The sequence below is a fragment of the Triturus cristatus genome, chromosome 8 (genome assembly GCF_964204655.1).
Source record: "Triturus cristatus chromosome 8, aTriCri1.1, whole genome shotgun sequence".
NCBI classification, from domain to species: Eukaryota; Metazoa; Chordata; class Amphibia; order Caudata; family Salamandridae; genus Triturus; species Triturus cristatus.
In genome coordinates, this window is record NC_140591.1 from 101,123,974 (window position 1) to 101,145,572 (window position 21,599).

The 21,599-nt window shown below is 52.2% G+C and overlaps 1 protein-coding gene across 6 annotated transcripts in view; it reads right to left on the reverse strand.

The window, feature by feature from the left end:
* Positions 1 to 21,599, reverse strand: part of ILDR2 (immunoglobulin like domain containing receptor 2) — an 878,816-nt gene that overhangs the window by 9,883 nt on the left and 847,334 nt on the right. For 5 of the 6 annotated variants that reach the window (XR_014967628.1, XM_085621104.1, XM_085621106.1 and 2 more), the window contains one exon: positions 1,439 to 2,060. Coding sequence is in view for 5 of the 6 variants with exons in the window: in XM_085621104.1 (XP_085477230.1) it covers positions 1,439 to 2,060 (622 nt within the window). In the remaining variant the exon portion in view is untranslated. Of the gene's footprint in view, positions 1 to 1,434; positions 2,061 to 21,599 lie in introns of all 6 variants that reach the window. The other variant, XM_085621105.1, reaches the window with a different exon arrangement.

A 21,599-nucleotide genomic window follows, 5' to 3' on the forward strand; every position in this document is an offset into this window, starting at 1 on the left:
GACTAACTCAAGCATTACCCTGGAGGCTGAGAGGGTTACTGGCTGTGTAAACCAAAGGGATGACCAAATGGAAAGTGGGAGTAAAAGCAATACCATGCCTGTGACTGAAGTTCTTCAACAAGAAGATGAAACAGAGGGTTCAGTGGTGAGGAGAACATTTGGTATTCTTTCGCAGAACCATCCTCGCGTTCAGTCAATGCCTCGAATGGGTCAGTGATTGATTGTGGTTTAAGTATCCAGTACGGTTTAGCCTGAAATAGGCCTTTTCAGTCACACAGTGTACAATGTCTCGTTGACGTTTAATAGCACTCTGGAAGAGGATGGCACTATTAGAATGATGGGAAGCTTAGGGGGCCGGGAGAGATCGTAGATGACTATTTTGAGGTGAGGGTCCACAATAATGCATACATTAGTCACAACTCTATTGGGGATCTGCAGAAAGCCTCAGAACAACTCTAGGGAGAGGGCTGATTTGATGGAGATGAGTGACTGACTGAGGAGACCAGAATTGGCCTTTTCATATAGTGACAGTTTCCAGAATTCCTCATGGAGCCAACGAGGTGCAAACTTGACACAAGGCTTCCCACCCTGATTTTTTGTGCAAGAAATATATGTCCCCTTTTTTCCAGTGTCTACCCCTGGTATGAATGCCACAATTTCAACTCATGGACATCTTAGATGAGGCCAATAAAAATCAGGAAGAAAGGAATTTAAGTCAACAGTTTCCTGGTCTGGAAGTGGTTGTGGCCACAAAACTTACCATCACAGTCTGGGAGATGTCATTCTTAGCAAATTTGGCTTTTTATGCTGTGACCTGATCCTCGCATGCCTTTTTTTCGAGCAGAGACCCAGAAGTAGGTCGGCATGAACTGGCCAAAGATCGTATTTCTCGCCAACCAAGTGAGTACCTCCAGTCCCAAGTAGTTTCTATACTGTGTATGTGATACTATAAGCCATTGACGCGTGTCATAGTCATCAATAACAGAGTTAGATGTTTATCAGAACAGGTATTTGAGAGATAATTGTAAAACATTTTCCAAGATTGTCATTGAATAACCCCCTGACTTTCAGTTTCCTCACAGATCTGCCGACCTACTCACCTACCACTGATCCATCTACCTATCTCTCTTTTAATTCATACTGATGTCCATGTTGCTATGTGAGCCGGCTAAATGTTCATGTATACATATAGATGCTAATATATAAAAAATGCTTATTCATGTATAAATATGTATACTCTTACAGACAAATTTAAGTTAAAAAAGCTTCAATTTTCAAGGTTTCAAAAACACAGACGGGGGATGATCACAATACGACAAGACCTCATCCTACAAACATAAAATGAGGTAATAATCCGTCTCAGACTCCAAGAGATAATGGCCCTCATTTCCTTCCCTTGCCACTAGCTTTTTTAGACAGTGAATACTACTATACCTACTGTTTTAATAGACGGTTCCTTTTTTTTCCTCTTCTCTGAGGAGCCGTGGTAGCCATGCTCTCTGGAACGATACCCAGAACCTCTGCTGTGCTCTCTTTCACTGTAAGGTGGTAAGGGGTCTTCTTCATTCCCCTGCTGCTCCTTCTCATCCCCTCCTTTGCACGTTGGGGACCGGCTGAATCTGGTCCCGCCCTGCCGCAGGCTCAGTTTGGATGGCGTTGCACTGCCGCAGCTGTCCTCCAAGCCCTTTGACTTCCTTTCGAGGACACTGCTAAGGTACCCATCATCATAGCTTTGCCCCATCCGACTGACCCGCTTTGGAATGTGCTTATCCTCTGGCACTCTCATCCTCGATGGGCTGAATGACCAGCCCCTCTCTGAGTCCGAGAACACTTCTCTGCAGCGACTGCGCTTACTGTAGTACCCTTCTAAAGAGCTGTCTTGGTACTGTGACCGTCCTCGTAAGTCGGTCTTCTCAATTCGTGATGGGCCTCGGCTGTCGGACCTGCGGCCTTTCTGTCTGTACGAATCTGCAAATGCGGCCAGTTCATCTGTGGACACAGCTTGAACACCCATTGCAAATGCTTTTCTTTCCAGGAGCTCTGAAGTTGGCCTCTGATGACTGTGAAAAGAAAGCATGATGTAGAAATTACAGAAGAGTGTAAATAGAAATAAACAGTGAAATATGTCATTGCTTGGATATAGAAACTGGAGACATTTTTGCTTATAAATAATTGACGACTCAACAGTGCATCAGTTAATTAACAGGCTACGTGCAATCTTTTATCAGACTCAAGTGTGTAAAATTAGAATGGTCTAAAGTCTTGGTAAGACATGTGGTACTATACAAATACTCCATTTAGCAATTGATGTCAATTATTTTTCAATTCAATAAGATTGAATTTCAGAACATATCAAGGAGTTGAGAAAGACAGGTGTGAGACAGCTTCTCAAATGCTTAACCACAGAGATTGCGGATCCTCATGTGTGAACCTTCTGCCTGAAGTATTTCTTCATCAGGTTGGTATCCTGTACCAGGGAGCCCGCTGCTCACCCCTACCGAAAAGTTTTCAGTAGCCTCTAGTGTATGTAGTCTTGATTCTCCATATCTGTGCAGTTAGACAGTCATGACATGTAATACAGACTCCAGGTAGCTCTAATTTGTATTTTCCCCGCACTAAATTCTGCACAAGTGGTGCTTTGCCCCCCTCTATCCCAATATTGTGGCTCACAATTTACACTGTTAATTAGCTCAAATATTCTAAGGTCCTGATTCCGAGTAGGTCGTAAAAGATTGAGGTATTTACTGCATTCAATAAACGAAAATTACCCAAGGGTGAGGTAAATACCTCGCATGCCAAGGTTTTTTTAATACTTGGATAGGATGCATAGCATGTAGAAGTGGTATTTAATATGCCAAACTGCACGGTTTAACTTATTCTAGACCATACCCCTCATAAACGTAGGCTGATTTGACCTACCAAAACTGTCAAGGAGAAAACCTGCCTTCCAACCTTTTGTAAAGCGCTCTGATATCCTTCAGGGTCTTGTTCACGCTATATATAACTTTATCAATAAATAAATAAATAAATAAAACAGCAGAGTGTGATAATAATCTCACAACTCGGAATTGGACTCTCTAGTATGTTGTTTGTTAAATGTGTTCTACTTAGTCATAGGGGGCAGATTTACAAGCCCTTTGGGTCACTTTTGCGCTGCTGTTGCGGCGTAAACAATGCGCCACGTTGCGGACCATTTATAACGTGACGCATCTATGGAGATGTGTCACCTTGTAAAGGTCTGCGCCACATTATACCTACGTCAGGTATAATGTATGCAGGGTGGGCGTTGCCACGTGGGAAAGCCTCATAGAGGTGACCCAGTGAAATCTACAAGATTTCTCTGAGCCACTTCTAGGACGCCACTGCTTGGAGCAGGCGTAAGGAGTGACGCAGTGTATTGGGAATAGACCTCCCCATGCTTTGCTGGAGTTGCGTCGTGCTTGCGACACGACTCCAGCAATGCAAGACTTTTGCATCAACAGATGCTTCATAATGTCTGACGCATCTGTCAATCTTTGCGCCATGGAGCGTTGTCTTGTAAATACGGCGCATCCATGGTGGCGCAAGGGTTTCATGTAAATTTGCCCCACAATTTATTATTTGTATTTGACATAAGACTCTTCTTACTCTCAGACACTGGAAAAGTTATAGGGCAATAGTACACCCTCTGTGGTGTTTAATAAATTAAAAAGAGCTGGAGTTATGTATACAACCAACAATGTATAGCGCTGTAGAGCCATATAAGCCAATTACAAATTCAAGAGACATATATTGCCAAAATTAGCACTATTGATAAGATTTTCTACTCAGGTTATTCACTACACATAGTGCAGTGGGTTTTGGAAGAAACACACCACCTCCAATACATTAGGTATTGGAAAAAAAAATTGCCACCCTTTGCAATTTATACAATTTATTGGACTCTTAAAAAGTAAAATGCAAAAAAGTAGTTGTAAAACATTTTGTCTCATAAAAGTTAATGCTAACTTGTATTTCAATATCCTCTACGTAAATGGAGATGTAAAAAGCTGAATATTACCACCTTTCCTTACTGTAACTCTAAACACAACCCTAATCGAATTCTAACCCTTACCCTGCTTTGAGGCTCGTCTGTGCCATTACAAACAAGGCAATCAATCCCTGAGAACTAAAACAAAAGCAGACTCAGATATGTATTTCCCATACCGTGCCACTAGAGTAAGGTGCAGCTGGTGTTACTAGATAGAACACAGCACAATATTTATACACAGGGCCTATCTGTGCCACTTAGAGGGGCTTTAGTAAAACATCTATAGGTTAAGATAGGTTATCTTAATTCAGGGGCCTGAAAAAATTGCAGTAGGCCAGAGATTACGATAATACATCCCAGCCTTCAGCTTTACCCTTGAGGAGGAGAAATGAGGATTCTGTTAGACCTCTTGTAAGGTTTATTGCAAATACTCCCCCTTTCGCACATAATTTCTTACTACAATGTCATCAGTTTGTGAAAACTCATATAGGTAACACATTTGAGTTAGGGACGGAAGTCATGAATGTATTTGTGATAATAATTGTTTTTAGTATAGCACTTAATGCCACATTTTTGCATTCCTGGAACTGCGAAAAACAGTTGGTATCTTTTAGACTTTTTAAATTTTGTACAGCATGCAAAGTAGCAACACTTTAAAAAGGTAACTCAGTACTCGAGTTGTTTCATTTCTATAGAGTGTACCTCAAAAGGAGGAATAGATGTCCCACAAACATAAACATCAAGCAACTCAAACAGCGCAGTACTCTGAATCAAGAAAAGGAGTGGGACAAGATGTCCCACAAACATAACCATCAAGAGGTAACTCAAACATCACTGTACTCTGAATAAATAAAAGACAAGATGTCCCACAAACGTAACCATCAGGAGGTAACTCAAACATCACTGTACTCTGAATAAATAAAAGACAAGATGTCCCACAAACATAACCATCAGGAGGTAACTCAAACATCACTGTACTCTGAATCAAGAAAAGGAGGACAAGATGTCCCACACACATAACCATCAAAAGGTAATTCAAACAGCACAGTACTCTGAATAAATAAAAGACAAGATGTCCCACAAACATAACCATCAGGAGGTAACTCAAACATCACTGTACTCTGAATCAAGAAAAGGAGGACAAGATGTCCGACACACATAACCATCAAAAGGTAATTCAAACAGCACAGTACTCTGAATAAATAAAAGACAAGATGTCCCACAAACATAACCATCAGGAGGTAACTCAAACATCACTGTACTCTGAATCAAGAAAAGGAGGACAAGATGTCCCACACACATAACCATCAAAAGGTAATTCAAACAGCACAGTACTCTGAATAAATAAAAGACAAGATGTCCCACAAACATAAACCATCAGGAGGTTACTCAAACATCATAGTACTCTGAAGCAAGAAAAAGAGGCAAAAATGTCCCACAAACATAACCATCAAGAGGTAACTCAAACATCACAGCACTCTGAATCAATGAAAGGAGGACAAGATGTCCCATAAACATAACCATCAAGAGGTAACTCAAACATCACAGCAGTCTGAATCAAGAAAAGGAGGATAAGATGTCTCACAAACATAACCATCAAAAGGTAACTCAAACATCACAGTACTCTGGGGGGACGTGGCTTGGCCGGCTGCAAGATGGCCGCACTCTGAGTGGGCTCCGCCGGCAAAGCGTCAAAATCCGAAATTATCCTGCAGACATCGTCCACTTACCCGGCATAGTGGAGTGGATCCGGATAAGGCGACTTGTGGTGCGTGGTGTGCTACTTTCTCAGCGCTCCAGCACTCTCCAGAGGCTATGAGCGCCGCCCGGCCTCCAACGCCGAGGGGGAACCTCGTGGCTGCCGGCGCCTGTATCACCTCCCCCCAGCTGTGTGTTGATCCTGCTGCCAGCAGCGCCGGCGGAGCACCGAAGGACTCCTTCCTGCCCGGGGGCCGGTGAGTTGCGCGGCTGCGGCGGCTTTCTCTGGCAGGGTGGGGGCCCGTAGGCTGCACCGCCGGGCCCGGCGCACTGCGGCCTGGGCGCCATCTATTTCCTCACTGCGTGTCTGCAGTGCTGGTAGGCCACGAGCACCCGGGTCCTGTGACGTGAGCGGCGGACCCCCCACGTCTCCCTGCTACCGGGGCCTGTTCCCGGTGTGCCGACTCCTGCCCCCCGCTTGCCGGCAGTGCGTTCGGCCTCCTGCGACCCGGCTGCCGCTACCTCCTGCCAGGCACCCCGCGGCCTGGCCGCAACTGACATCAGGCGGCCTGCTCGGGGCCTGCGGTGCTCACGCTTGGGCCGCTCACCCGTCGCTGCTGCCTGCGGGACCTGCGGGCCCAGCACGGGGCAGCAGCCCACACCACCTTGCCGCAAGGATCACAGGTGAAGCACCTCCACCCGCACACCCTACGCTGCTGCCGCGGAGGCCGGGTCCACAGAGGTCTCCTGGGGCGCCAGTGTCCGGTCCCCGGCCTGTGGTCATCCTGCATCTTGGAGCCTGCACGCCCTCATCGGCGGGCCCTCATCTGTCCGGGGCTCTGCTGACGTGCTCTGCGACTGGTGCTGCCCAGGGACCTGGTTCTGCTGTTTTGTGCGCTACGGTGCCCTTCTTGGGGCCCCCCTCCCCGGGCGCTCTGCTACGACTCTCCTTCAAAGTGCACTTCTTCCACACTGCTGGCTCGGTGGAGGCTGTTCTGGGCCGCGGGTGCTGAATTGTTGGAGTGACCACATCGCTGGGCCCTCTCTGGTCTGCCAACAGTCCCGGACTTCAAGCAGTGTGCTGCCCCTGGCTGAATCACTGTAGAGCTGATCTGACCGCCTCCACCCTGCGGGGGCTGGGCCCTGTTCTCCGGTCAGGCCGGTGTCTATCCTGGTGGCCCCTCTCCCTCTTGGGACTTCCTACTCTTCTTCTCCTACAACTCACTCGTCATGGGGAGGTCTGACCCGAAGCAGCCCAAGATCAATTTCGATCAGCGCCGGTCGACCCGTCAGGACGGCGCGGGCTCGGAATGTGGTGATCCCACTACTCTCCTGGAAGTGCCTCCCGGCTGTGATGACGACCTGAAGACCATTATGCTGGATATTAAGTCAATGGTCACTGGGATCGCCTCCCAGTTGGACCAGCTCTCTGCCCAGCTGGACTCAGTGAAGGCCCGAGTGGATTCCCATGATGCCTGACTCCTACAAGTCGAATCCAGGGCTTCAGATGTGGAGGATGCCGTCACCCAGGACCACCAGCGACTCCTGCAAATGGACAAAATCCTGGCGCTCATCCGTGAGAAGAATGAGGACCTGGAGGCGTGCTCCCGCCGGAGCAGCCTCCGTATAACGGGAGTTCCGGAGTCCACCAACATCATACATGGAGGACTTTGTGGAGCAACTGGTCAGGGAACTCTTCAATGATGCTCTCTCCTCTGTCTTCATCGTGGAGCGTGCACACCGCTCCCTTGGCCCGGGGCTGCCCCCCTCCCCGTCCCATCATTGCCAAGATTTCTGGGACCATGATGCCATCCTCTGTGTGGCTCGTGACATGGGCAAGATCAACCACCGTGGCAAGTCTCTCTCTTTCTACCCGGACTACACCCCAACGGTCCAGGAGGCTCGTCGGGATTTCCTCCCTGCCAAACGCATCCTGCAAAAACTTGAGGTCTCGTATTCATTGGCCTACCCGGCAAAGCTGAGAGTCTGGCATGGGGCAAAAACTCTGGTGTTCCCTGACCCTAAGGAGGCCCTCGCCTTCACCAAAAAACTTGACAAATCCTCCCACTCTCCTTTATCCGGCTGCCAGATTGCCGCCGCTGACCGCCTAAGTGACAATGACTGATCCACCGATGTGTGCATTTGTTCTTTTCAATGCATGATGTCTGATGTCCCTTAGCTTGGCCACCCTGCTGTCATGCAGGGGAGTACGCCGAGTCCTGCCAGGCCCTCACGGGATAATTTCCTTTCTTGATGTTATTTCCCTTCTTCCATGGTTGTGGGTCCCTGGGGTGGGATGGGGTGGTGTCTCAACCTAATTGGGGGGTTGGAGTGGGAGTGGGGTGGGGTGTTCTTTGCCTTGTACACCCCTGGGTTTTTTACCGCATGGTAAATGTCTTGATGGGCTGAGTCCGGGCGGGGAGTTGTGTTGGGATGGTTATGGCGGATGGGCCTTCGGGTCTTGGCCGCTGGTGCCCTCCTTGTTCCCCCACTGCCTGGTTCCCACTACTAGGGCACCACTAATACCCGGGACTTCATGGGGTTGGGTTGGGGGGTGGTTATGGGTATGTTCTCCAGTTCCAGATGACTGTATTGTTGTTTTGTTGTTCTGACAATCTGTTTCCAGCCAATCTGCATTACCGCATCAACACACGCGCTCATCACAGCAGAACTGTGCACGACCACCCTGCCACTTTGACAGGCACGGCCCTTCTCCCCCTCTTCTCCATACTGCACTACGGCGCCCCTATACAGTGCCTGGCTTCCCAGTACAGTGGGCTGCTTGTCTGTCTCTTATTGCGACACGGGGGCTCGCCCTGCTCTCGTGCCTATCTCCCCTCTGCACCACAGCGCTCCTATTTGCTAGCTATACATCCTGGCCGCGCGCCCTGCTTCCCCTGCCCCCCTGTTACAACACACCATGACTGACATGGTCTGCTGGACCTGGAACGTCCGAGGTCTAAACGACTATCGTAAAGCCAGGCTCGTCCACTCACATCTACAATGGCACAAAGTATCTGTCTTTTGCAAGAGACTCACTTACTACCTGGGTCCTCCTCCCGTCTACGGTCGTGCCATTGGGGAGAATCCCACTCCTAGTTCTACTCCTCATACTCCCGGGGAGTGTCCATTCTACTTCGTAGGGGACTCCCTTGGCAAACCTCTCAGGTATTAACGGACCCGGATGGTCGGTATGTTATCCTACAGGGCTCTCTCTCGTCCCAACCCACGATAATCGCGCAGTATATGGCTCCAACCAGGATGACCCAGACTTCTTCATTAATGTGTGGCACCTCATTTCCTCCCTTGGCCCGGCGGCCCTTCTCTGGGGAGGCGACTTCAATATCGCTCTTTCGGCGGCTCTGGACCGTTCTGGCCCTCACTCCTCTCATCCGGGGGCCGCTGCCCTCCTCCAATCCCTTCTGGTGCACAATTCGCTATATGATGTCTGGCGCCATCTCTGGCCCGAGGCCCAGCAGGGAACCTGTGTCTCGGGGGCCCGGGTTTGCTGGCCTCGAATCGACTTATGGATAGCTTCACCTGACGTTCTTACCTGGGTTTCTTCCGCCGCCCACATGGCACGCACTTTCTCGGACCACACTCCAGTCCAAATCTTGGTTCGCTTCCTGCACCTCCCTCAGCGCGCTTTCAACTGGCGGCTTCCTCCGCACGCCCTCCGGGACCCAGTCTTCTGTGCAGAAATTCACACTGCCATTATGTTATGTTATGTTATTTTCATTTATACAGCGCACAGCTACTCGGAAGTGTCCCGGCGCTATAGACCGCTGGGGAACCCGTCCTGGCTATCCCTGTGAGATGGTCCCTTTCTGGGTATCTCCAAGGTGAAACCAGGCATCCCCGGTGTCTGTGGGGGGCCGTTGTAGAGATGAGGCAAGCTTAATTCCCAGAGTTGCCGAGTGTGTTCTTGGTTAGAGTAGGTACCGAGGCGAGAATTATCGAGTCCGTTTTGACCCTGGTCCACGACCCTGCCGCGTCGGGAATTGAACCCTGGTCCCTGGCTGATTCTCTGCTTACGGATCTGCCACCTCTAACCGGTGAGCCACACCTCTCCACACCGATTATTTGGATCTAAACGCCGGCTCGGTCGACTCCGCGTCCATCCTGTGGGAAGGTTTCAAAACCGTGATCTGCTGCGAGTGCATCTCCAAACAGGCCGGTGTCCTTTAGTCCATCCGCTCGACCCTGGCTAAGCTTGAGTCCGACATTAAGGCGCTGGACGCTGCCCAGGTGGCCCTTCCTGGGCCTGAGACTCTTGCACACCTGCGGGAGCAGCACACAGTGTTTGCCGAGGAGGCCAACCACGAACTCGTGTTCCTCGGCAGAGAGGCGCGCGTACGTCGTTTCGGTGAGGGTGACCGGCCCGGGAAGAGTTTAGCAAACCTTTTACGTCCCTCTCGGGCAGCGTCGTATGTCGCGGCTCTCCAGGATGGTGGTCCCTCCAGGACCACTGATCATGGCGAGATTCAATCCCGCTTCATGGAATATTATTCACAGCTGTACTCAGCCAGCCCCCCTCCTCTGCGCGAGGCCTTTAAACAATACTTTGACACAATCTCGTTGGTCTGGCCCGAGGATTATCATCGTGAGTATCTTGACGTACCCTTCACCAAGGAAGAGATACTTGCCGCCATTAATAGCCTTCCCAGCGATAAGGCCCCTGGTCTCGATGGCCTTCCTGCTTCTTTTTACAAAACATATGCGGCGCTCCTCGAGCCACGTCTTGCCGCCATGTATAATGAGGCCTTTGACAACGGTCTCCTCCCGCAGTCGCTGCGAGAAGCGATGATTACTTTGCTCCTAAAACCAGACAAACCGGCTGACCACCGTGATTCCTACCGCCCCCTCTCCCTTATTAATATTGATAACAAAATCTTCGCTAAGTTATTGGCTGCTCGCCTGCTGCCCCTCATCGTCCTCCCCGACCAGTCCGGCTTCATTCCGGGCCGGGCCACCTCGCATAACCTTCGGACCATTTTTTTGGTCCTACACCAAATCAACCCTGGTCTGCCGGCAGTGGCGGCCCTCCTCGACGCCACCATCGTTTGATACCTTGCAGTGGCCCTTTCTATTTTTTCTGCTACCGTGTCTGGGCTTCAGCGACATGTTTATCCGTAAGGTTTCTCTCCTTTATACGCGTCCTTCTGCCCGCCTTCGCATAAATGGTCAGATATCAGAGCCCATTCACATCGGACGCGGCACCCGTCAGGGGTACCCGCTGTCCCCCATGCTTTTTGCCATCACCATGGAGCCTCTCGCAGCCCGGCTCAGGCAGCACCACACTCAAAGGGGCATCGGTTTCTCGGCACGCTCTCTTCTCGTCTCCTTGTATGCCGACGGCATCACTTTGTATGTTCGGCACCCACAGGACAACCTCAGCCCTCTCGTGCATGAAATCATACACTTCGGCGGTCTCTCTGTAATACAGGTCAACTGGGGAAAATCTGTGTTGTTCCCTCTCACCGATGCCACCAGCCCATACACGCCCGATTTTCCCTTTGTTTGGGGCTCGGGTCCCACCCGCTATTTGGGTACTTGGTTGAGTAGGGATCTGAATGATCTTAGGATGGCCAATTTGGACATGCAGTAGATTGGCTGGAGTCAAAAATACCTCACTGGAACCGCCTCCCTTTGTCCCTCGCTGGCCGTATAGCCATAGCCAAGATGGTAGTTCTCCCGAAATTTTTATATCTCTTCCTCAACTTCTCCATCCCTCTCACTGCTCAATTCTCGACTCCCTACTCATCTCTCTCGTCTGGGCCGGTAAACAGCCTTGGATTGCATACAAGATCCTCACATTGCCCATGGCGGCTGGGTGCACCTAATTTTCAACGTTATGCTCTCTGCGCACAGGCCAGTTTTTTACATCTCTGGGTGCACCCCTCCCCGTAACATAGCCTTGGCCGCTGATCACTGCACCGTTCGCCCCGGCGACCCGCCCGCGCACTGAGGTGGACACAGTTGAGACCCTGCGCTGGGCCTGGTCCGGACTGCGTCGCCTGTCCGGTGCTCCATTGCTGTCAGCCGCCGCCATGCCACTTGTACGCCACCCCGCTTTCCCGCCACTCCAACCAACCGGCATGTCCAAACAGCCTCCCGTATGGGGCTGCGGATACATTTTAAATACCTACACAGGCTCTACCGCACCCCAGCCCAGCTTCATAGACTGGGGCTCGTCCCTGCTGACCGCTGCGTGCGCTGTGCTGCTCCTGCTGCGGATTTCATTCACTTATCATGACTGTGGCCCAAGGTTTCTGAGTTCTGGCTGGCAGTGTGCGCCGCCATCTCCGAGATAACCTCCACCACGGTGAGTCCTAACCCGCCACTGTGCCTGCTGGGCTTTGTTAAATTCTGTCCGGACCTGTCTCGTCGATTGACCGCAATGTTACTCGTCCTCGCTAGGCGTAGGGTCGCCATGTGCTGGGGTTGCCGGCCGGCTCCTCAGTTCTCTAACTGGCTGGAAGATGCTGCGCGCTGTCAAACCTTGTTGTCCGAGTTTTGGGACCTGCTGCCTGCGCGTTCCCGGCCAACAGACATAGGGAGCCCCCTAGTAGCATACCTCAGTGCCAGCCCCCCCAGGTCCTGCCGCCTCTCCCGCGCTCCCCGCCGGCCCTTAACCGGTGGCCGCCGGTGTTGACCGGTGACTGACCTTTCCCTCCTCACTGTCATTCCCTTGGGCAGTGCCTGTTTCTATCACTGCAATGGTCTCTCCACCCTCCTCAGTACTGGGCCGCCTTCCCCACTTCAGCCTTGCCGCACATTATTAGGCCTGACCTTGTCCGTACTCTTGAAATTGTTCTGACATGTGGTTCTTGACCTGCTGTACAAGATGCAACTTTTTGATGCTTCATTGTGTGCTGTAGATCCTGAATATGTCAATAAAGGTTTTTGAAACATCACAGTACTCTGAACCAAGAAAAAGAGGAAAAGCTGTCCCACAAAAATACCCATCAAGAGGTAACTCAAACATCAAAGCACTCTGAATCAAGAAAAGGAGGACAAGATGTCCGACACACATAACCATCAAAAGGTAATTCAAACAGCACAGTACTCTGAATAAATAAAAGACAAGATGTCCCACAAACATAACCATCAGGAGGTAACTCAAACATCACTGTACTCTGAATCAAGATAAGGAGGACAAGATGTCCGACACACAAAACCATCAAAAGGTAATTCAAACAGCACAGTACTCTGAATAAATAAAAGACAAGATGTCCCACAAACATAACCATCAGGAGGTAACTCAAACATCACTGTACTCTGAATCAAGAAAAGGAGGACAAGATGTCCGACACACATAACCATCAAAAGGTAATTCAAACAGCACAGTACTCTGAATAAATAAAAGACAAGATGTCCCACAAACATAACCATCAGGAGGTAACTCAAACATCACTGTACTCTGAATCAAGAAAAGGAGGACAAGATGTCCCACACACATAACCATCAAAAGGTAATTCAAACAGCACAGTACTCTGAATAAATAAAAGACAAGATGTCCCACAAACATAACCATCAGGAGGTTACTCAAACATCATAGTACTCTGAAGCAAGAAAAAGAGGCAAAAATGTCCCACAAACATAACCATCAAGAGGTAACTCAAACATCACAGCACTCTGAATCAATGAAAGGAGGACAAGATGTCCCATAAACATAACCATCAAGAGGTAACTCAAACATCACAGCAGTCTGAATCAAGAAAAGGAGGATAAGATGTCTCACAAACATAACCATCAAAAGGTAACTCAAACATCACAGTACTCTGGGGGGGACGTGGCTTGGCCGGCTGCAAGATGGCCGCACTCTGAGTGGGCTCCGCCGGCAAAGCGTCAAAATCCGAAATTATCCTGCAGACATCGTCCACTTACCCGGCATAGTGGAGTGGATCCGGATAAGGCGACTTGTGGTGCGTGGTGTGCTACTTTCTCAGCGCTCCAGCACTCTCCACGGGCTATGAGCACCGCCCGGCCTCCAACGCCGAGGGGGAACCTCGTGGCTGCCGGCGCCTGTATCACCTCCCCCCAGCTGTGTGTTGATCCTGCTGCCAGCAGCGCCGGCGGAGCACCGAAGGACTCCTTCCTGCCCGGGGGCCGGTGAGTTGCGCGGCTGCGGCGGCTTTCTCTGGCAGGGTGGGGGCCCGTAGGCTGCACCGCCGGGCCCGGCGCACTGCGGCCTGGGCGCCATCTATTTCCTCACTGCGTGTCTGCAGTGCTGGTAGGCCACGAGCACCCGGGTCCTGTGACGTGAGCGGCGGACCCCCCACGTCTCCCTGCTACCGGGGCCTGTTCCCGGTGTGCCGACTCCTGCCCCCCGCTTGCCGGCAGTGCGTTCGGCCTCCTGCGACCCGGCTGCCGCTACCTCCTGCCAGGCACCCCGCGGCCTGGCCGCAACTGACATCAGGCGGCCTGCTCGGGGCCTGCGGTGCTCACGCTTGGGCCGCTCACCCGTCGCTGCTGCCTGCGGGACCTGCGGGCCCAGCACGGGGCAGCAGCCCACACCACCTTGCCGCAAGGATCACAGGTGAAGCACCTCCACCCGCACACCCTACGCTGCTGCCGCGGAGGCCGGGTCCACAGAGGTCTCCTGGGGCACCAGTGTCCGGTCCCCGGCCTGTGGTCATCCTGCATCTTGGAGCCTGCACGCCCTCATCGGCGGGCCCTCATCTGTCCGGGGCTCTGCTGACGTGCTCTGCGACTGGTGCTGCCCAGGGACCCGGTTCTGCTCTTTTGTGCGCTACGGTGCCCTTCTTGGGGCCCCCCTCCCCGGGCGCTCTGCTACGACTCTCCTTCAAAGTGCACTTCTTCCACACTGCTGGCTCGGTGGAGGCTGTTCTGGGCCGCGGGTGCTGTATTGTTGGAGTGACCACATCGCTGGGCCCTCTCTGGTCTGCCAACAGTCTCGGACTTCAAGCAGTGTGCTGCCCCTGGCTGAATCACTGTAGAGCTGATCTGACCGCCTCCACCCTGCGGGGGCTGGGCCCTGTTCTCCGGTCAGGCCGGTGTCTATCCTGGTGGCCCCTCTCCCTCTTGGGACTTCCTACTCTTCTTCTCCTACAACTCACTCGTCATGGGGAGGTCTGACCCGAAGCAGCCCAAGATCAATTTCGATCAGCGCCGGTCGACCCGTCAGGACGGCGCGGGCTCGGAATGTGGTGATCCCACTACTCTCCTGGAAGTGCCTCCCGGCTGTGATGACAACCTGAAGACCATTATGCTGGATATTAAGTCAACGGTCACTGGGATCGCCTCCCAGTTGGACCAGCTCTCTGCCCAGCTGGACTCAGTGAAGGCCCGAGTGGATTCCCATGATGCCTGACTCCTACAGGTCGAATCCAGGGTTTCAGATGTGGAGGATGCCGTCACCCAGGACCACCAGCGACTCCTGCAAATGGACAAAATCCTGGCGCTCATCCGTGAGAAGAATGAGGACCTGGAGGCGTGCTCCCGCCGGAGCAGCCTCCGTATAACGGGAGTTCCGGAGTCCACCAACATCATACATGGAGGACTTTGTGGAGCAACTGGTCAGGGAACTCTTCAATGATGCTCTCTCCTCTGTCTTCATCGTGGAGCGTGCACACCGCTCCCTTGGCCCGGGGCTGCCCCCCTCCCCGTCCCATCATTGCCAAGATTTCTGGGACCATGATGCCATCCTCTGTGTGGCTCGTGACATGGGCAAGATCAACCACCGTGGCAACTCTCTCTCTTTCTACCCGGACTACACCCCAACGGTCCAGGAGGCTCGTCGGGATTTCCTCCCTGCCAAACGCATCCTGCAAAAACTTGAGGTCTCGTATTCATTGGCCTACCCGGCAAAGCTGAGAGTCCGGCATGGGGCAAAAACTCTGGTGTTCCCTGACCCTAAGGAGGCCCTCGCCTTCACCAAAAAACTTGACAAATCCTCCCACTCTCCTTTATCCGGCTGCCAGATTGCCGCCGCTGACCGCCTAAGTGACAATGACTGATCCACCGATGTGCGCATTTGTTCTTTTCAATGCATGATGTCTGATGTCCCTTAGCTTGGCCACCCTGCTGTCATGCAGGGGAGTACGCCGAGTCCTGCCAGGCCCTCACGGGATAATTTCCTTTCTTGATGTTATTTCCCTTCTTCCATGGTTGTGGGTCCCTGGGGTGGGATGGGGTGGTGTCTCAACCTAATTGGGGGGTTGGAGTGGGAGTGGGGTGGGGTGTTCTTTGCCTTGTACACCCCTGGGTTTTTTACTGCATGGTAAATGTCTTGATGGGCTGTGTCCGGGCGGGGAGTTGTGTTGGGATGGTTATGGCGGATGGGCCTTCGGGTCTTGGCCGCTGGTGCCCTCCTTGTTCCCCCACTGCCTGGTTCCCACTACTAGGGCACCACTAATACCCGGGACTTCATGGGGTTGGGTTGGGGGGTGGTTATGGGTATGTTCTCCAGTTCCAGATGACTGTATTGTTGTTTTGTTGTTCTGACAATCTGTTTCCAGCCAATCTGCATTACCGCATCAACACACGCGCTCATCACAGCAGAACTGTGCACGACCACCCTGCCACTTTGACAGGCACGGCCCTTCTCCCCCTCTTCTCCATACTGCACTACGGCGCCCCTATACAGTGCCTGGCTTCCCAGTACAGTGGGCTGCTTGTCTGTCTCTTATTGCGACACGGGGGCTCGCCCTGCTCTCGTGCCTATCTCCCCTCTGCACCACAGCGCTCCTATTTGCTAGCTATACATCCTGGCCGCGCGCCCTGCTTCCCCTGCCCCCCTGTTACAACACGCCATGACTGACATGGTCCGCTGGACCTGGAACGTCCGAGGTCTAAACGACTATCGTAAAGCCAGGCTCGTCCACTCACATCTACAATGGCACAAAGTATCTGTCTTTTGCAAGAGACTCACTTACTACCTGGGTCCTCCTCCCGTCTACGGTCGTGCCATTGGGGAGAATCCCACTCCTAGTTCTACTCCTCATACTCCCGGGGAGTGTCCATTCTACTTCGTAGGGGACTCCCTTGGCAAACCTCTCAGGTATTAACGGACCCGGATGGTCGGTATGTTATCCTACAGGGCTCTCTCTCGTCCCAACCCACGATAATCGCGCAGTATATGGCTCCAACCAGGATGACCCAGACTTCTTCATTAATGTGTGGCACCTCATTTCCTCCCTTGGCCCGGCGGCCCTTCTCTGGGGAGGCGACTTCAATATCGCTCTTTCGGCGGCTCTGGACCGTTCTGGCCCTCACTCCTCTCATCCGGGGGCCGCTGCCCTCCTCCAATCCCTTCTGGTGGACAATTCGCTATATGATGTCTGGCGCCATCTCTGGCCCGAGGACCAGCAGGGAACCTGTGTCTCGGGGGCCCGGGTTTGCTGGCCTCGAATCGACTTATGGATAGCTTCACCTGACGTTCTTACCTGGGTTTCTTCCGCCGCCCACATGGCACGCACTTTCTCGGACCACACTCCAGTCCAAATCTTGGTTCGCTTCCTGCACCTCCCTCAGCGCGCTTTCAACTGGCGGCTTCCTCCGCACGCCCTCCGGGACCCAGTCTTCTGTGCAGAAATTCACACTGCCATTATGTTATGTTATGTTATTTTCATTTATACAGCGCACAGCTACTCGGAAGTGTCCCGGCGCTATAGACCGCTGGGGAACCCGTCCTGGCTATCCCTGTGAGATGGTCCCTTTCTGGGTATCTCCAAGGTGAAACCAGGCATCCCCGGTGTCTGTGGGGGGCCGTTGTAGAGATGAGGCAAGCTTAATGCCCAGAGTTGCTGAGTGTGTTCTTGGTTAGAGTAGGTACCGAGGCGAGAATTATCGAGTCCGTTTTGACCCTGGTCCATGACCCTGCCGCGTCGGGAATTGAACCCTGGTCCCTGGCCGATTCTCTGCTTACGGATCTGCCACCTCTAACCGGTGAGCCACACCTCTCCACACCGATTATTTGGATCTAAACGCCGGCTCGGTCGACTCCGCGTCCATCCTGTGGGAAGGTTTCAAAACCGTGATCTGCGGCGAGTGCATCTCCAAACAGGCCGGTGTCCTTTGGTCCATCCGCTCGACCCTGGCTAAGCTTGAGTCCGACATTAAGGCGCTGGACGCTGCCCAGGTGGCCCTTCCTGGGCCTGAGACTCTTGCACACCTGCGGGAGCAGCACACAGTGTTTGCCGAGGAGGCCAACCACGAACTCGTGTTCCTCGGCAGAGAGGCGCACGTACGTCGTTTCGGTGAGGGTGACCGGCCCGGGAAGAGTTTAGCAAACCTTTTACGTCCCTCTCGGGCAGCGTCGTATGTCGCGGCTCTCCAGGACCACTGATCATGGCGAGATTCAATCCCGCTTCATGGAATATTATTCACAGCTGTACTCAGCCAGCCCCCCTCCTCTGCGCGAGGCCTTTAAACAATACTTTGACACAATCTCGTTGGTCTGGCCCGAGGATTATCATCGTGAGTATCTTGACGTACCCTTCACCAAGGAAGAGATACTTGCCGCCATTAATAGCCTTCCCAGCGATAAGGCCCCTGGTCTCGATGGCCTTCCTGCTTCTTTTTACAAAACATATGCGGCGCTCCTCGAGCCACGTCTTGCCGCCATGTATAATGAGGCCTTTGACAACGGTCTCCTCCCGCAGTCGCTGCGAGAAGCGATGATTACTTTGCTCCTAAAACCAGACAAACCGGCTGACCACCGTGATTCCTACCGCCCCCTCTCCCTTAATAATATTGATAACAAAATCTTCGCTAAGTTATTGGCTGCTCGCCTGCTGCCCCTCATCGTCCTCCCCGACCAGTCCGGCTTCATTCCGGGCCGGGCCACCTCGCATAACCTTCGGACCATTTTTTTGGTCCTACACCAAATCAACCCTGGTCTGCCGGCAGTGGCGGCCCTCCTCGACGCCACCATCGTTTGATGCCTTGCAGTGGCCCTTTCTATTTTTTCTGCTACCGTGTCTGGGCTTCAGCGACATGTTTATACGTAAGGTTTCTCTCCTTTATACGCGTCCTTCTGCCCGCCTTCGCATAAATGGTCAGATATCAGAGCCCATTCACATCGGACGCGGCACCCGTCAGGGGTACCCGCTGTCCCCCATGCTTTTTGCCATCACCATGGAGCCTCTCGCAGCCCGGCTCAGGCAGCACCACACTCAAAGGGGCATCGGTTTCTCGGCACGCTCTCTTGTCGTCTCCTTGTATGCCGACGGCATCACTTTGTATGTTCGGCACCCACAGGACAACCTCAGCCCTCTCGTGCATGAAATCATACACTTCGGCGGTCTCTCTGTAATACAGGTCAACTGGGGCAAATCTGTGTTGTTCCCTCTCACCGATGCCACCAGCCCATACACGCCCGATTTTCCCTTTGTTTGGGGCTCGGGTCCCACCCGCTATTTGGGTACTTGGTTGAGTAGGGATCTGAATGATCTTAGGATGGCCAATTTGGACGTGCAGTAGATTGGCTGGAGTCAAAAATACCTCACTGGAACCGCCTCCCTTTGTCCCTCGCTGGCCGTATAGCCATAGCCAAGATGGTAGTTCTCCTGAAATTTTTATATCTCTTCCTCAACTTCTCCATCCCTCTCACCGCTCAATTCTCGACTCCCTACTCATCTCTCTCGTCTGGGCCGGTAAACAGCCTTGGATTGCATACAAGATCCTCACGTTGCCCATGGCGGCTGGGTGCACCTAATTTTCAACGTTATGCTCTCTGCGCACAGGCCAGTTTTTTACATCTCACCTCCCCGTAACAGCCTCACGTTGCGGCCGAGGCTGACATAGCGACGCCTTGGCCGCTGATCACTGCACCGTTCGCCCCGGCGACCCGCCCGCGCACTGAGGTGGACACAGTTGAGACCCTGCGCTGGGCCTGGTCCGGACTGCGTCGCCTGTCCGGTGCTCCATTGCTGTCAGCCGCCGCCATGCCACTTGTACGCCACCCCGCTTTCCCGCCACTCCAACCAACCGGCATGTCCAAACAGCCTCCCGTATGGGGCTGCGGATACATTTTAAATACCTACACAGGCTCTACCGCACCCCAGCCCAGCTTCATAGACTGGGGCTCGTCCCTGCTGACCGCTGCGTGCACTGTGCTGCTCCTGCTGCGGATTTCATTCACTTATCATGACTGTGGCCCAAGGTTTCTGAGTTCTGGCTGGCAGTGTGCGCCGCCATCTCCGAGATAACCTCCACCACGGTGAGTCCTAACCCGCCACTGTGCCTGCTGGGCTTTGTTAAATTCTGTCCGGACCTGTCCCGTCGATTGACCGCAATGTTACTCGTCCTCGCTAGGCGTAGGGTCGCCATGTGCTGGGGTTGCCGGCCGGCTCCTCAGTTCTCTAACTGGCTGGAAGATGCTGCGCGTTGTCAAACCTTGTTGTCCGAGTTTTGGGACCTGCTGCCTGCGCGTTCCCGGCCAACAGACATAGGGAGCCCCCTAGTAGCATACCTCAGTGCCAGCCCCCCCAGGTCCTGCCGCCTCTCCCGCGCTCCCCGCCGGCCCTTAACCGGTGGCCGCCGGTGTTGACCGGTGACCGACCTTTCCCTCCTCACTGTCATTCCCTTGGGCAGTGCCTGTTTCTATCACTGCAATGGTCTCTCCGCCCTCCTCAGTACTGGGCCGCCTCCCCCACTTCAGCCTTGCCGCACATTATTAGGCCTGACCTTGTCCGTACTCTTGAAATTGTTCTGACATGTGGTTCTTGACCTGCTGTACAAGATGCAACTTTTTGATGCTTCATTGTGTGCTGTAGATCCTGAATATGTCAATAAAGGTTTTTGAAACATCACAGTACTCTGAACCAAGAAAAAGAGGAAAAGCTGTCCCACAAAAATACCCATCAAGAGGTAACTCAAACATCAAAGCACTCTGAATCAAGAAAAGGAGGACAAGATGTCCCACAAACATAACCATCAAAAGGTAACTCAAACATCACAGTACTCTGAATCAAGAAAAGGAGGATAAGATGTCCCACAAACATAACCATCAAGAGGTAACTCAAACATCACAGCACTCTGAATAAAGAAAGGGAGGACAAGATGTCCCACAAACATAACCATCAAAAGGTAACTCATATAGCACAGTACTCAGAAAAAATAAAAGGAGGAAAAGATGTCCCACAAACATAACCATCAGGAGGTTACGCAAACATCATAGGACTCTAAAACCAAGAAAAAGAGGAAAAGATGTCCCAGAAACATAACCATCAAGATGTAACTCAAACAGCACAGTACTCTTAATAACTAAAAGGAGGAAAAGATGTCCCACAAACTTAACCATCAGGGGGTTACACAAACATCATAGTTCTCTGAACTAAGAAAAGGAGGAAAAGATGCCCCACAAACATCACCGTCACGAGGTAACTCAATCATCACAACCCTCTGAATAAATAAAAGGACAAGATGTCCCACAAACATAACCACCAGGAGGTTACTCAAACATTATAGTACTCTGAACCAAGAAAAGGAGGAAAAGATGTCCCACAAACATAACCATCAACGGGTAACTCAAACAGCACAGTACTCTGAATCAAGAAATGTTGCCTCACGTACTGAATATTCTTTCAGGGGCGGACTAAGTGGATGGGCTTACCACTACCTGGTTGGCAGCCGTGGGGTGCCATACTTCACGTCCACCTGCGCTGAGTACATTCCAAGAGCGGAGGGGATGCCTGTGCGCATAAGCGTCGCATATCCTTGTAAAAGGCGTTGCACTTGTGGAGGGTTCACTATGCCATACAGTCAAACAGAGGAATACATTTCCCCGAAATATCTGGGCTCTCACAAAATTACAAAATAACCCCCCTTGTCTTTCACAGCATCCTTGCTAGACATTGGGGCTACAGTGTTGCTGTACCCAGGACGCTTACTTTGTAGCGCTGTGATTCATGTTGGATGAGCT